This window comes from Caretta caretta, chromosome 16 (assembly GCF_965140235.1).
Source record: "Caretta caretta isolate rCarCar2 chromosome 16, rCarCar1.hap1, whole genome shotgun sequence".
NCBI lineage: Eukaryota > Metazoa > Chordata > Testudines > Cheloniidae > Caretta > Caretta caretta.
In genome coordinates this window covers 24,298,436-24,315,446 of record NC_134221.1, presented here as the reverse complement: position 1 = coordinate 24,315,446, position 17,011 = coordinate 24,298,436, and the positions used below count along the sequence as shown (strand labels likewise).

At 43.6% G+C, this 17,011-nt stretch overlaps 1 protein-coding gene across 7 annotated transcripts in view; it reads right to left on the bottom strand.

Moving 5' to 3' along the window:
* Positions 1 to 5,557: 5,557 nt before the first annotated feature.
* GAPVD1 (GTPase activating protein and VPS9 domains 1) overlaps positions 5,558 to 17,011 on the bottom strand; it is a 63,584-nt gene continuing 52,130 nt past the window's right edge. For all 7 annotated transcript variants that reach the window (XM_048822549.2, XM_075120419.1, XM_048822548.2 and 4 more), the window contains 7 exons: positions 15,564 to 15,673; positions 14,789 to 14,948; positions 14,078 to 14,265; positions 12,795 to 13,008; positions 12,028 to 12,100; positions 10,438 to 10,635; positions 5,558 to 9,711 (listed from right to left, as the gene is read on the bottom strand). In XM_048822549.2, coding sequence (XP_048678506.2) covers positions 9,571 to 9,711; positions 10,438 to 10,635; positions 12,028 to 12,100; positions 12,795 to 13,008; positions 14,078 to 14,265; positions 14,789 to 14,948; positions 15,564 to 15,673 — 1,084 coding nt within the window. In that variant the 3' untranslated portion in view covers positions 5,558 to 9,570. The remainder of the gene's footprint in view (positions 9,712 to 10,437; positions 10,636 to 12,027; positions 12,101 to 12,794; positions 13,009 to 14,077; positions 14,266 to 14,788; positions 14,949 to 15,563; positions 15,674 to 17,011) is intronic.

Here is a 17,011-nt window from a genome sequence, read left to right as displayed (position 1 = left end):
TCGGAGCCAGGCTCTGGAGCCGGAGGACAGAGGCAGGGCTGGTGCAAGTCACTTGCCGGCTCTCGCCCAGCCAGATGAGGGGTGAAAAGGTCAGCCCGCCCTGTGCAGAGGCAGCTCCCCTTCCCAGTGCGCTGCCTTCTGGCTGGGATTCGCAGGTGTCCACAGGCTGCAGTCACAGGGCCGGAGAGGCCAGCTCACATGGAGAATATGGCACGGCTCTGTCAGCAGAATGGGTAAGCGACCCCTGCCTCCTCCAGGGCTCTAGGAACCCGGGTGGGGCTCGGCCCCTTGGTCTGCGAGGCCGCTGGTAACTCAGTGCCATAGGGACACCCACAGTGAGGGGCCCTCCAGCCACGCAGAGGTGGGGCTGGCATGGCAGTGCCCTTTCCATGCCCACCCAGCTTCCCTTGCTCCCCAGAGCATGCTGGGATGAAGGACCCTGCCCTGGACCAAGACAGGAACTGCTGTGGCAAAGTGCCTGCCTGACGCTAAAGCCGGTGGCATAGGGGCTGTGCTCACATGCACTCCCTTGTAAGCACACACAAAGCCAGGAAATGTGCCTGTATTTTTCCTCCCAGCCATTGGGCTCCTCTCACTGCTCCGTCAGCCTGTTGGCCGTGAAGGTTGGTTTCCCGGTTAGGGAGGAAACCCAGACATGCTGCGCACGTAGCACAAGCCAGGGGAACTCTATGCAGGGGCCAGATAAACCAGCTAAGAACTGGAGATGGCCGGGGAGCGTTGTCTAAGGGATCCGAGCTGTGGGGACTGGGAGTCAGGGCTCCTGGGCTGCATTCTTGGCTGTGGGAGGAGGTGGCGTCTAGTGGATTAAAGCAGGGGTGACTGGATTCCTGGGGCTTGGTCACAGGCCTGAGTTTTCTGCCCTGTAAAATGTCTATAAGAATCCTGGAGGGTGAGTTCATGCTTGGGGGTCCTCAGTGGAAAAGCGAGAGGGCAAGACAAAGCTCTGTCCAGCGATAGCTGTGTCGTTAGGCCCGGGTGCCAGTCTCTGCTGTGTGCTGGGCTCTCATGAGTGGTCTGTTGCAGGATCCCACTCTGGGTGGCACCTGTCCTGGAGCAAGCAGCAACAATGAAGTGTGATAGGAGCAGGAGGCACCAGGCCTACAGACTCATCCGCCGGCGGCTGGTGAGAGGAAAGGAGGTGGGGAAGGAGCCCAGCCTTTTGCTTCAGGCTCCCCTCGAAGAGAGGGGGCCTTGGGAGCGAAGGGGAGGCTAACGTAAACCTGGCTCTAGTGTTACATCGGGTCCATGTTTACGTGGCACGTGTGCGGCGCAGTGGGCTTCCAGGGACTACAGAGCTGCATGGCTAGCTAGGGCATGGACAGTGGGTTTGCAATAAAGTAAAGGCAGCTTCCACCGGGCCTGAATTTACAGCACCGGTACCAGGGACGGTCCGCAGCCTTACGCTGTAGTGATTTCCATGATCTACATGTGGTGCCAAAGTTCATGGCAAAGAGGCATGTGATGGGGCCCTTTTCACATCTGCTTTGGGGAGGAAATGGTTGTGTACAATGCGCCCATTTTGTATTATCGTCCAGCGTAACCTGTCTGCTTGTATTTAAAGTGGGAAGGAGGAATAGGCCTGGAGAAAACAAAGTATCCAACTTACATTTACCCAAAGGAGCTGAAGAACTTAATGAGATCTGCCTTCCCAGCAGGGGTCTGCAACTATCCCGACCCAGGCCACAGCAAGGTACATGCCTGGAAAGCCCTTCCCTGCTGCATCGGGCAGCCTCTCTGAGGTCACAGCATTAGAGAGGGTTAATGATCAGAGAAAGGGAAGTGTTAAAGCTTCATCTCATGTTTCTGTGCTTGGGGCAGGATGCAGAAAGCTAATAAACCAGGAATGGTGAGTAAAAAAAACCTGCTTCTCATGCCTGCATCCATCCCAGCTCCCAAGTCAGGCAGGGAGGGACATCACCCTGTATTAATAATTTTCTGCCTGCACAGCCAATTAATTATTGGTGAGAAAGCACAGTGGCCACTCAGAGCAGGGGCTGAGGACGAATCAGTCTTGCAGTTTCTTGCAACAATCCAGGCCTGGATCTCCTAAGAGGGGATTCTAATGCCCTGGCAATTCTAGGCTAGTCATCCTGGCAGCCCACGTGCCTCTGCTCTGCAGTTGCAACAGGCAGGACCACGCCTGTCAATTGCTTGGGGTGGGACTTGGCTCTCCACAGCAACCGGTGGGCTCCTAGTCCCTGGCTTTCCCTGAGCGACAGAGCTCAGGCCATCCACAGAAGAATCCCAGTTTGGCTCCAGAGTGAATCTCTTTCTGCTCTTCTTCGGGGTAAGGGGACTTTGCGCCCCACGCAGAAGTAAAGAGCTGCTCTGCATGCCCCTCCCTTGCAGCTGAGCCCGGCAAGGCAGCTGCCCTTCCAGTGTCTATGTGAAGCCCTCCCTCCAGGGCACACTAGCTCTGCTCATAAGCTTCAGCAACAGCTGTTGGCAGCTCAGCTCCATGAGGCCTGATCCTGGCTCCTGCAGCTGCAGAGCAGAAAGCTCCATTATGGGAACCATGAGCCTGGCTGCAAGAGACCAGCATCCCAGCACAAAGACTCCCCCCCGGCCTGGCTCTCTTTCTTTGCTCTGCGGTAGCACTGAGGGCCCCTTCTTGTGCTTACATGGGGTAAGACGGGAGCTTTGTGATTCTCCCCCGCCCAGCTAAACCATAAGCGTCTAAGGGCATAACAGGGGGCCAGAGTCTCACTAGCGTAACTTGGCGCAGTTCACCCACTCCCATGGAGCCAGGCAGCATGGGTGTGGTTGTGTCGGTCCCAGGATATTAGAGACAGGGTGGAGGAGATGTAATATCTTTTGAGCTATCCCGGGCTCTTCCTGAAGCTTTATCTTCCTGAAGAAGAGCTCAGGGTAGCTCAAAAGCTTGTCTCTCTCCCCAAGAGAAGTTGGTCCAGTAAAAGATGTTACACCTCCCCCATCTTGTCTCTCTCCCACAGACCAGGAATTACAGCAGCTGGGGATCTGACCCAGAACAAGAGCACAGAACCATGTTGTGGGACCTGTCCGCAGGTGGGGTGGGGGAGAACACACCTCTACCGCTCACGCGGTGGGCTGTAACTTTCTGCATCGTCCTGTTTGAAGGTGGTACATGTGACGCTTGAAGACCTGCACCTGCTCGACCACCCTGAGGCAGGGGGCGCGCAGCCCTGTTTGCAATAGAACCTCCTCGGACAGCAGAGCATTTACTGGAACAGGATGGAATGAGGCAGCAGCAGGAGACACACGGTTAATCTCACCCTGCTTTGGCACCGTACCCCAGGAGTGATGTACATAGGGCTCCAGCTACACCCCTCCCCCCAAACAGTCCTCCCAACTCACTCCATTACAGCCAAGTCTCACTGGCAGATCTCAAGCTCTCTCCCCAGGAGCCCACCCTACAAGCAAAAACACCTTTGTACCCACCTGCAGCCAGCCCACTTCCCCCAAAGGGCAAAATGCCGAGTTCATTCCCATTTCTCTTACCTGTCACTATGGCCCTGGCTTGATTTTCCACCCAGCTACTATTCCCCTCGTGAGATCTCCTGCCAGAAGAAACCAGCACAGCTTGTGTCAGTCACTCCACCCTGGAAAGACAGGTTCTTGACTGTCCCCAAAAGGTTTTGCAGACAAGTGTCAACAGAAGAGCTGTGTGGTGATGGGGGTGAAATGCTTTTCCAGCAGCCCCAAGCCCAGGGAGCAAAATAGGCCCCATAGATGTACAGTAAACCCTTTCCCCTGACACAGGAGGTGAGGTAGGTCTGACGGAGAGCCTTAAGCTGTGAACACTCATTTCCATTGTCCTGGTCTAGGAATTGCCATTGGTACAGCTATGCTCTCAGGGGGTGTGAAAAGTCTACTCCCCTGAAAGATGTAGTTATACTGACCTAACCCCCAGTGTAGTCAGTGCTAGGTCACTAGAAGAAATCTTCTGTTGACCTAGCTACTGCCTCTCAGAGAGATGGATTACTGACACTGATGAGAAGCCCTCCCTGTGGCATAGGTAGCAGCCAAGTAGTGCATCCCTTTCCAGCCGTTACAGAGTGACCATGGGCAAGTCATTTCACCCTTCTGTGTTTGTTTCCTCAATCACAATTATCTGACAAAAGTGGTTCATGCTTTGAGAGCCTTATATGAAAAATGCTGGAGAAGTGCAGCGCTAAGTATTCCCTACTCATTTCTGTTCTGACAGGAGGATGTGTTGTGAATTTCATTTTTGTTAATAAAGGCTTTATGAAACCAGATCTCTTACTGAGGCTGCTGTAAGTGGACAAAATGTGAACAAAATTAACTCCTGCTGAACTCTTTTCAGAAGCACATTTAAACTAACGACTTCACTTTTGACATTAAATTATATTGCTGGGAAAATGTTCTCTGTAATGGACAAACACCTCTGCCCAGGAATGTGAAGACAGGCTGCAGAAGGGAGCCTGCTGGGGAGGTTTAGTTTCAGTTTGGTGCTGGGTGGAGGAATGCAGGGAACCCCAGGGCTGGGGTCTAAGTTCCCTGCTCCCCAGAAGGACTTGACTGAGGGGTCCTGGTTGTACCCACAACCTCTGTTTTGGACTGTGTTCCTGTTGTCCAATAAACCTTCTGTTTTACTGGCTGGCTGAGAGTCTCAGTGAATCCCAGGAAGAGGGGTGCAGGGCCTGGACTCCCCCACACTCCGTGACAATTACCATGTAAATGTTTTCAGCTGCAAACCACAGCACTGTCTCATAATCCGTAAGAGCTGCAGGATTCTTGCTGTATAAGATCTGGGCTTGCAACAGGTGTTGGGCTGTTGCAAATTATTCCACTCTGCTAGTCAAATTAAATGGATAAGAACAGAGCCTAGCAAAATCTACCCTGTAGCGGCTAGATAATGTTAAATGAGGTTACTAGTAGATTAACCTGTTTAGAATAGTTCGTCTATTCATCTTTCAGGCAGCAGTATGTTAATCTGAACCATTTGTTATGGTCTTAAATGTCCAATAGGAGACATTTTTAAAAAGGAAAGAAAAACTGAAGTGACTTTAGTGCTTATGGACTTGAGAGTCATGGTGAATGAAATCCTCTATCCACTGATCAGGTATAGTACAGGTAACAAAGGTCTTCCTCCAGTGTGTCCTGCCCAGGTTACAGAGCCATCACCCGCACAGGGCTAGGAATGACTTCACTACAAACGTAGCTGATCCTTTGCTCCATGTGGAGATTGGCAACAGGGCCAATTAGCTTCAGTAGTGATGGTGGACCTTGTGAGAGTTGGAATGCAATACTATGCTCAGGACTGTACAAACAGTGATGTAGACCTCTGTCCATCACACTGCAGTGCAAGTCCCCAAACTCATTTCACACATGCCACCAACTGGCCACTTGGTAACTACCATCACTATTAACCAGTGCCCTAGAAGTGGAGAGCTCCTTTTCCTGGCACTGGGGTCTTGTTTCCTTTCTGCCCCTCCCCACACCACACCCTTTGAGCTGTACATGTGTATAGATGGGAGGAGTCTACAGATGCAACATTACAGAACAGTGCTGAATTGAAAACAAAGTGCAAAAATTAGTGGAAACAAAGTTGTATATATTACAATAAAATAAGCTTCCAATGCTGGCTTCAGTGCCATTGCAGAATTATACAGAACATGACATGAATGTTACAATGCACAGACATGAAACTCAGTCACAGTTAAACTGCTCTCCTTTTTAATCAGTTTTTACAGAATGATATAATACATTAATAATCACAGTAGAGACAAGATGGGTTTCCTGTATACAAGATTGTGCAAGCTCATTAATTTAAATTTTTAAAGGCTTTACCAGTTTCAAGAGAGGCAGTACAAAGCTTTTAAATAGAGGTGAAGCACAATTAAAGGTACAGAACACACAATAGTAACTCAGCGATTAATTCTCAAGTAGTACAGGCTCAACCAAGCTATCAGCTGTTACCCAAATAAAAGGAGTACTTTCCCTTCCCAACAGTCCACCATGTTTTCTGCTGCTCCAGGTCTCCTGCCACACAGCTAGCCTAAGGCTGCTTTATTTATATGCCTCATAAATTACTAGACTTTAGACAAATATCTTCACTTTCATGCAGCTTTGAGAAGTGGGACTGCTCTTGACTGCTTCCCCTTTCTTAGCCTACTAATTTCCCTCTACGAACTATTCAGCATTAACATGGCAATGAAATCGCAAATTTCTGCTAGAATTTGGCTTCACAGAACATCAGCATTTTCAAACAAACAATCTGATCCAACACTTGGTGTGCCCCACAAACTCACCTACAGTAAAGAGGATTGTGTTTGTGGCTTCTTCCTAAAATTTATGGCAGTTACATTCAGTATTTGGTAGTACCAAAAAAAAAAAAAAAAATAGGCCATACATTGCAATTCTTCTTAAAGAACAAGCTTTAAAAAGATAAATGATCAGGGGTTAGAAGTAAAAGGGGATTCCCCTGCAGAAGAACGAAGCAAGCCTCTTCCCTCCTGCTCCCCATCCCAACAGAGGAAAATAATGCCTTTGTAACATGTATGGGCCCAATCATATGAAATCACAGACAGGTGAGTACTCCTTACTCATATAGGCAGCACCCTGAACTTCAATAATTGGGCCTTGAGTCTGCATATATGATCTGCTATTAATAACCTCCACTCCCCACCTCCCAAAACATTTCTCAGTTCACCGTTAAATGGCTGAAGTAATTCTAACAGCAAGCACTGAAGTCATAAGTACTGATTCAATGCAATGTGTGCGCATGGCTGGTTGGAGCCTTTTGGCAAAACAGTTCTTTTACTGTTTGGTCCTTAATGTGCTTTCCCTCTTTATTTTCTTACTATTGCACAACAGAAAACTTAAAGTCATCTTCCTGTACATATAATTTAACATTTTAAAACAAAATCAGAACACTAGGAAAAAATAGAGACATACACTACCATAAGATTCCTAATTCTTTGGAAAGCCAAATTCTTTTACTACATTTATAACATTGTATAAAAGGCTTTTATAGCAGGTTAAAAAAGAAGCAATGGACCATTCTGCTGTGAAGATTCTCACCTACGTTGGGGTGTATACAAATATTAACCATTTTTAAAATAATTTTATTTAAAAAATTGTTCAAGTTCTTCAATAACTTTTCTATACAGAAAAGCAGTGAAGTGATACAAATGTGAAGAAAATGTTTTTTGCCAGGAGAAAGAACTTTCCAGTAAAGAGAATAAATCCTGAAGACCCGATCAAGCTGATCAACTCCTTTGTGTCCAGACGGCTCATAATTAAAAGGTAAGATGCATGATAACCATTGACTATCATTTGCTCCCCCTTAGACAGCTTATATGTTAAATATAAGAAAACAGTTTAGAATAAGACAGGTTTTAGAGACCAAATATTCTCTGTTACTAAAACCAAAAATTGCAGAATTAAGGGTACGTCAGTAGTTTGATATCAACACAGCAAATACTCAGTGATAATTTAACACAACAGAACGCTTCTGAATTGTGGTATAACAAATGTACATTGCTTTTAGATGTAATTCTGACTCTCTCTTAAAGGGCAATATTGTGCTTTGCTGCTGAATGTTATTGGTCAGGGCTGTGAATGCAATATATTAGCACCAAAAAACCATGACGACTACACAACTAGAGTATTACAATGCCATTCAGACTCAAGATCACAGTAAAGCAGACTACAGCAACTCCATTGCTACTAGAAAGTATTGCTGTACCCTGTAAGTCTATAATAGAGGAGAAAGACTATAAACAAAACTTAAAAAAAAAATCTCACTTGAATCCCCATGATTTATTTAACATGATAAAAATGATATACTGAATTACACATTAACGATTAAGTCCTTGAAAACAAAGGTTTCTTTCACTGAATTATGCCTAGACGGGTAACACAGTCACATCTCAATTACTTAATACTGTACATAGATTGTTCTAATTTCAGTTAATGACTTTCAGAAGTAATAGTTACTTAGATTTTTATGGATTCCCTTTTTAAACAGCTCATGTGGCCTCTAACATGTGGTACGTTGGCCTTTTTAAGTACACAAAAAAAATCTTCAACCCATTTTTGAGCAGTGTTTAGAAATATAAACAGTTCTTCTATTTAAAGAAGGGATGCAAATTATGTCATTTCTTTTACTGCTCAAAGCCAACAATTCTGGCTCACCTCACTGCCAGGAAAGTGATGGGCACTGGTAGGAAGAGGAGAGAGCGAGGAGTAATGCTGGCATCAAGGGGTTAAGCAGTGTGCCTTTTAAAAAATAAATTGATTGAAGTCCTTTTTTTAAGATAGATCTACAATGACAAAGGCCAGTGACCACTCACACAAGTATCAGAAATGGCTTGGGCCAGCTATGGGAATGCTACTATTTCACTCGTCAAGGAAGTGCACCTGCTCTTCTCGTAATTGTCAGTGTCAAAAGGGAGAGGGGGTGAGACATCTGCAAAGATTCCCTGAACTAATTTCATGATGTGTTTTATAAAGGACAATGTGGTACTTTAAAATATTTTTTATGAATAGTAAAACCTGCACTGCTAGAGAAGATGATACAAAGAACACATAGTAAAAAAAACATTCACTGAAACCCCTGGCATGTGTATTTAATGTGAATAATCAAAATATATATTACAGTTTCAGGTTCTGTAAGGAATTCTGTTTGGGGTTTGTACAGTATACACAGTATTTCAGATGAAAAATATTACAATAAGGTATATACTATTCCTTTTTATATTAGAACTTATCTATTGAAACTTACAGCCCCTCTCCTCTATAAATCCAAACTATTTATTTAAAACGCTCTAATTCCCGACCCCAAAATTTTAAACTTTCAAGTGAGAGCCCTGTGAATTGTAAATTCCAGTTTCAGAAAGTTCTGTAAACTTTATTAAAATTTTAATAAATATTTAGGTTTGCCCTTTTTAAATTTATCCTATTGAGGAAGTCATCTCATTACCCAATACAGTATGTCACAACCTGCTGTAGGAGAGAGAAACTGCTTGTTTGCTGGTTGAAAAGATAATGAGTCCAAAGATGACTGCAGTTTATTAAATATTCTATAATATATTTACATTGTCCTCAGATTTTAATTTTACCATAGGTGAAGTACAATTAATAATTATGTCAACTGCTACAAATTTTCAGTGCAGCTGGTGTTTTCTTACAAAAGGTGTATAAGCTAGAAAGGCTCTTAAAAGTGCTTGCCATGATCTTTTTGGTTGGAAACAAAGAAAATGAATGAATTTACATCAACAGAAGTCTAAGGGAAAAATAGTGTCCGTGTGAAAGGGGCAGTGACAGCAGAGTTTCCTAAATGATTTTGAGGATCCACAATACCTGAAAAATGTGGTCCCTTTTTCCCGTGCTAATCTCTATCGGGGGAAAAGATGCAACCAAAACAGAGAGGAAAGAAAATCTGTTAAATTAATTAATCTGATTAGTAAAAAAATTTTTAAATGCTTCCACTTTGTACAATATTATACAAGGAAAGTATTTCTTCAGCCTTTGAAAGGGTTGATATACATTCTTACAGGCTCTCTGCTGCTAACAGTCTGTCTACATAGGTGCCCTTTCGGGTCACTTGCGATCATCAATGGTTTTAATAAATTCAACTGCTGCTGTGAACTGCATCCACCAGTAAGATTCTTCTCCAGTTAAACAGTTAGCATAGAAGCTACTAATGTACTGAACTGTGGACAACAAGCAGGGCGGGTTTGCCTGGGAGTGAAAAAGAAAAGGTACATGCCACAATTAAGTTTGAGACCGATGTTTTAAAGATAAGTGTTACAAATGTAACAGAACAGAAATGGAATGTTATGTATATAGCACCCCTCAGCCTAGGTTTTGAATATTACACACTGGTACAGCAATGACTGTACAGACAAATACAGATTCCACACTCAGCAGCAGCTCCTTGAGCACTGTGTGCAAGAACTGGCTTTGCTAAGGAGGCATGCTGACTAACGCACTAGGGTTAACACTTACTCTCTCCTGAAAGAGTCCCCAGGATCTTTAAAATTCCCTCCAGTCACCACTGACTTCCACAGGTACAAAGGACTCTGGTTTTATCAGCTCACACAGGTGAGAGCAGCCTCCAGTTCCTAGTTCTTTTGAGTCAGCAAATGGGTGCAGAGTTCTGATGAGGAACCTGGCCCTAGGCAAGGCTGCTCTCAGTACCAGCTGAGCCATAGGCCAATGTTGAGGCACAGCACACTAGCTGATCGTTCTGATTATATGCAAATCTGGGAGTCAATGTCCCATCTGTGACTAACTTCCTGGTTCAAGTTGTGCCATACAGATGAAGTCTGCACTTTAAATCAGCTATACAGTCAACAGAATGCATAACATCTCTTCAGAGCATTTGATGGTTTACCACAAGAATTAAAGGAAAAACATATCTATATCTATCTATAAAGTATCTATGTTCTCTGATAGAAGACTCACCTTTATCAGAACAAACACCAAAACAGGAACAAAGTCATCTGCCCCAGGGACTGAATCTTCATTGGCCAAACTCAGCAGGTTCATGATGGTTGAACACATTCGCAGAATGCACTGCACTTTGTCCCGTGGGGTTTTGTAAGCGCTGATTGTGCGGATTTCGGACTGTGCAGATGGCCATGGGGCCTCCCGGAGATACACCTAAAAAGAAGAAAAACATTTCCAATTCTAGTCAGCCCAAGCGATTAAGGATCTTCTGCAGTGCACTCTAATACTGGAGACTTAAAGGCGGGAGCAGCACACTGAGGAATGGGAAATGAAGGGACAACATCAATACAGTACACATGTATCAGGAAGCCTCCCTCATTCCACGTGTATAAAAACAACACTGATAAGTAATATTAATGGTGTGACTCGCACACAATCAGCTTGTTCTGTTATTGATTTTCCCCAAGATAATGTTTCAGAAGAAGACCGAGACATGAGGTTCTAGCTTCCATATAAAATGATTTACTGACCCTCACCTGTTCAGAGTGCGGACCTTGGAACTTAACTGGAAGCCAGGAATGTATGAGTTCTAGACCTGCCTCTGACAGGGACTTTTTCCTGTGACACTGGACTACTCACTTAACCTCGTTTTCTTTTCGTCTCCCTACCTGTATTATAGGGATAATAACTTCCTCCCTCCTACGTGGGGGCGCTGTGAGGATTTACTGTTGTAAAGCAATCTGAGGAAGAAACATGCTGCATAAAGGGCGAAGTATTATCCAGGTTAAAAACCATTATGCTAGGACTAGTAGCTAAAATTCTGTGCTGTTGCACAGGTATAATTCTTAAAGTCATGTGTGTAAAAAAGCTGAAAATAGCTGACAACTCAAAAATTAGATGGTAACAAACCACAAGTCCCAATGATGATTGACGCTGGTGATATTCTAAACAAAATTAGCTCTCAGCCATTTGTGGCTATTTCCACTGCTCCATGCTGACTCAACAAACATTCTAGGCTTCAGAGTGAGACCTAGACAGTGACAATCCTGGAATCTTATTAGGAAGATAAGGAAGGCAGTATCAGCAGCTATGGGAAGATGAAGAATTATCTTCATTAGAGACACCCAAGGTTGGACTTGATATCTGTCCATCAGGGATTGCTTGGGAATAATAGAATTATCCCTGCATTGATGCAGGGATATAGATTACTAGGAGTACTTTCCAATCTAGGTAATACGAAGAGATTTTAGTTTACCTGGTGAATATAAACCACAACTACGATGTACATGAATCTTGAGCCCTTTACCTAAGCCACCTTTTTTTTCTTTAACAGAGTTACTGCTTGTCAGTTCAGGTGGGTTGGATATTGTTCGTGGCATTTTTTTTAAACAAAGGACCCTTCATATTAGTTTAATATTAATCAGTACACAAGTGACAAATGGTAAATACATCTTCAGACTTGTTTCATCAGTGGAGTATAACAACAGTATCACCCAGTGACAAGGAGTAAACTGTACAGCTATGTTGCCTGCTTTAGGAAGAGGAGAAGTGCTGTTATTTCCTCTAATTTTAAATACAAAAATAGAGGGAAGAAGCAGATGTTACCTCTGGTATCTGAAGGGCTCGGTGGTTTGCAGTCACTACCTTAGACAACCTTTGGATATGCTCATGAAGGACCCTGAAAAAGAAGGGAACAAAAGTGAAGTGAGAAAAGAAGAGACACAGCCAAACAAATGTAGTTTTCATAGAAGAGGTAAAACCCACTTTTGGATTTCCCATGCAATAAGACAAGTTTATAAATTAGACCTATCTGAACGATACACTGCGACATAAGAGTGAACAACAGAAACACCATCTACAAATAGTAACCATGGTCAGGTTGCATTGGCCTCACTAACAGCAGGACTTGACTTATGGTACACCAAATTTAATACCATGCTGGCTGCAGCAATCAAAAACCTGGTGCCTTTCAGAAGATGAAGAACCAGGAGGCACGTGGCCAACTACACCAAAACTGTAAATGGAGGGTGTGTGCCCTGACAAAGGTTTTAATTAGCCACTGTGGAACACAAAACTACAGGGGTTATCATCTAGTTCCTACATCATACAGTTAGGATTATTTTCCTCTGGTTTTAGTAGCTTGCTGTGACTGCAGATCTTTGCATAGGATGCTAAAGTAAAAACCTAAAATAGTTTCTCTCTCATACAGAAAACCCATTTAAAGTAAACAATTAATTAAGGCAAAACAAAGGGGTTGTGTGGTAAGGCTAGCTTCTCTGCCTAGGCAGTCAAGTTTGTTTCCTGGAAAGAGCAGTGCTTCTCCCTCTACAAACTGTGAGATAACTCAGGAACATCTAGTGTTGTTCACTTACTGGTCACGCAAAATGTCTCCATCCTGATTAGGGTAGAATGAGAGTTTGAAAATGCGATTCATCACACTGCGTTCTATGGCTAGCTGTGCATCCTGGAGCTGCTCTTCACTGGCATTTTGCCAGATGACATCCTGGGCCATGGCCCCATATAAAAACTGAAGAAAGTCTTCTACTTGGGCTGTTTTATCATCTGCTGCAGTGAGTTTCTGGAAATCTGAATACAAAGCAAAAGCAGGAAACTCAACTAAAAAGGCAAATTAAAGCAGTTTCCTATGGCACTTCCAGAAAGTAGAGCCAGAAACTGGTCAACGGTGGTAAGGATTCTTGTTTGTAGCTTTGTGGGTCGGTGGGGGAGTATGGGGAGGAACAGGGTCATTCCAATGAAGAAATTAGAAAAAAGTAGAATATACATTTTGCAGACTGTGTGGTCTAAGCACTCTGGTTGGCACTGCACTACTCACTTCATCTGAGGCCCTGAGCAAGTTATCTAATTCTCATGACTCACCCCTCCCCCCCCCAAATATTGATACTTGTCTACCTCCCTCACTGGGCACTAGGAAGAGGAACAGTGCTAAGTATAATTACTGTAAAGGTCACCAACAGGGACCAATAGCATTAAGGCTGCCAGACGTTATCACTAGGAAGGGAGGAGATTAAGAAAGCCCACGTGTACCATTTTCCAGTCTTGTATTTGATTAAATATGCATTGTTACTATAGTCATATTCATGTAACAAAACGTATACTAAAATACAGGGCGTGCAATGCAGCCAAGGTAATGCAATGTAACAGGACCACTGGCCACCCCTCTCGGTTCCTCCCACTCAGGAAGCACAGCTATCAATTCCACCCCCCTGCAGCCACCATTCTCTCCAGTCTAGCAGCTCAGACGTTCTTTCAGGACCAAATTTCTCCTTTCCGCTCAGTGAAAATGTTTATTAAGCTGCAGCACAGCAAAGCCCAAAACCATGGAGTGACTATGCATCGCTTTTTTCCTCTATCTTTCTCTGCTCAGATTACTTTCAGATTCTATATGTGGATAGATTTTTAAAAGCAGTTACTTTAAGGCAGTAGTTCTCTAGAGTAAGGTACCCTGTGTCAAGATGAATCCCATGTATAAGCTTTCCAAACACCAATTGTTCCCTGTATCCTCTGAGACGCAGTCAGACTTGGTTTCAACCAGTAAACAAATCTATTCTAGAAGTCTAACTTGAGGCACAGTCTATTTATTTTTAAATACTGAACACAAAAAGGTACAGATGACCCACATGCTACATTAAATTACCTTGAATGAATTCCCTTATCTTTTTTTCTTTGCTTTCCAGAAGTAACCTCACACAAACTGTGGTGAAATATCTGTTGGCCACTTCCTTATCACGTAGAACCCTCTGCAGGAGTCTTTCCAGATGGGCGTGTGTGGTCTGCAGGCCTTGGCGACACCGAGTTAAATAAGCAATGTATGGAGCCCTTTTCCTAAAATTAAAAATGTTTCTCTCATTAGCAATTCCACAATAAAGACAGAAGTAGGACACTAGCTACCTAACCTGGTTACAGACTGACATGAGAGGAGTCCTCAATTCTCCTAGGTTTTATGGAAGAGCAAGTCCTGAATTCAAGCTACCGTACAACCTTCTGTTCAGTGCCTCAGCCTATGCAGTAAGACACAACTATCCAAATTCCACTGCTGGTTCACTGCCACCACAGCCCTCCCACTCCAAGAAGTGAGAGATTGCAGTGGAATCTAAATGCAGGTCTCCTGTACGCCAATGCAGAGCAGCACCCTCAGGCTGGCCTACCAACATTCTGACTGGAGTTTGTTACTAGTTGGGGGTGATTTAAGATTCAAGCCTTTTATGGTTCAATTCCCAGAAAGGAGAGAGAATTTTAGCATTTGGTGGGAAAGTGGAGATGTAGAAAGTTGTCTTTCGCTAAGCCAAGTTGGACACTTCCATCTGCACATGGCAACTGCTTAATAATGATACACAAAACAAATTACCTATAATCCTCTGCAATGGAGGCCAGCAGCTTTCGACATGTCCGGTTATCAAAGCGGCTTACACAGCGCATTGTCTCCTGCAGTTGGGCCATCAAATTCTTATCTTGGAGGTTAATAGCTTCAGCTAACTGAACTTTCAGGAAGCACACAATTTCGTTGTCTGACCAAAAACATGACAGAATTAGTATACTGCCTACATGGTTTTTTCCCCACAGACAGAAATGAGGTGGAAGAGTGCTTTTATCTGAGAGAGCTGCATGGAAAAGTTGGTGCACATAATACTTTCAAACCATTACACTTATGTATGTTAAGTACTCGTGTTATTTTGATATACGTTTGCCACAATTATTTAGGCAGGGCCTTTAAATGCCCTAGATAAGAGATAAGTAAAGGAAAAACTGCAAGTAAAAAACTTAGAACTGCACGTACATGTATTACATACATGCAAATGTACACATGTGCACACTTTTCTTAAGAAAAAAGCTGAGTTAATCTGAAAAGACACTAACTCATCTAGTGCATCCTTTCTCATTTTCCTACAGTTTCTCTGCAGCTCCGTTTTATAACGTTTTAACAGGAGGCTATTCCCTGGGAGACTCAGATTCTGCCTACACTACAACTTTGCCGAGGTACCTTGTTACAACATACTGGAAACTGGGATTTGGCAGGTTGTCCCATATGTGGGGGAAGCATGCAAGAACATATGATGAGGGTAGGAGTAGGAAAAGCAATGCAAAATAGAGAAGTGTGTGTTTGTACATGTAAGAGGATTTACCTTCAGGGTCGGTGTGATCTGGTAGGCCGTTTCTTGTCGAATGGGACAACATTGGGAAGGCAATGGAATCTGCTGAACAAAGAGCCAGTCTCAGTTTCTTCTTTGCATCCCTAAAGAGAACAAGTGTTACTTTCTCTAAATACAGTGTTGCTTAAAACACACTTGCAATGACAAGTATTTACATCTTTAAAATCTCCTAGAAACTTTTTAATGCAATCTTAACAGACTCAGATGGTAAAGATTTAATATTTTCAAATAGTGCCAACAGCACTAACGCTTTTGACGATACGCTAGTTCAGCTCTTCCAACAGACTGCTCTCATTCAACACTTAGCTTTGGAAAAGGTATCTTTCAGTAAGTACTGGAATACAACTTCATGAAATTTAGTCCAGACCTTGGTTCTTTCAGAATCTTTACCAACTAAAATTAATGACATCTTTTCAGTGAATTTCATGCTCGTGAAAGGTGTCCAGCTTAGCAACCCTGAAGACTGACATTCTCCTTCCATAACAGGCACAGCATACAGACCTTATCACGCTGCTTTGGCAATGTTCCTCAACACTGATCTGGAGTGGCCTCCCACAATTCTCGGACTATGAACACTAATCTTTGGCCTTTCCACTGGGACTGTCAAGGTTGCTAATAATTGGCCAACTGAAGTGAAGCCCTACATTCAACTCACTGGCATTTCTGTTTGTCTGTAACCAGTAACTTTTGAACACTGCATTCAATCAATTCCCGAATTTCAGGAAACGTTTTAAACATTAATGGACAGAATCCTTTTGATTTTGGTGAAAGATGGACAATTAGAGAAGCCTGATTTTCACAAAATCAGGCCCACACAATGCCCATTTGGTGCTGCAGGCAGAAGAATCTCTCTAGTGCTACTGCTGCCTACAGATATCACATGCAACAGCGACAGGCTGCTCTCTCTCACGGGGTGCACAGCTTGGCCTACATAAGCAACAGAGCATTTTCAGTTCCAAAGTGCCAGACATGTTTGTACCAAAAGTGCAGAACTGTATTGGAAAAGCTGCAGCTGGCACATAAGAAAACAGTCCCTGCCCCAAAGAACTTACAATACAGGATGCTCTAATTATTTAGGCATAAGTCCACAAATAACTGGACCAATACCAAAAAATCATGTAGTTTACTGAAACGATATTGGTAGTAACTACTTTCAGTCACTATTAAGCAGGGCTGAATTCAAAGCAATGACCTAGAAGCCATAGATAAAATATACCAGTACCAACCCCCTGAGCAATCCAGACACCTTGTGTATATTAGCTAATGCATAGTTTAATGTATAATATTTAAGCATCTCTACATCAACCCTGTATTATATTAGGCATGCGGCCCAGATGTCTGGGATCTTCATTAGGGAATTGCCTTTCAGTGCTTTCTACCAACACAAACTAAATATCTTAATTCCTTTAGCAAACACGAAT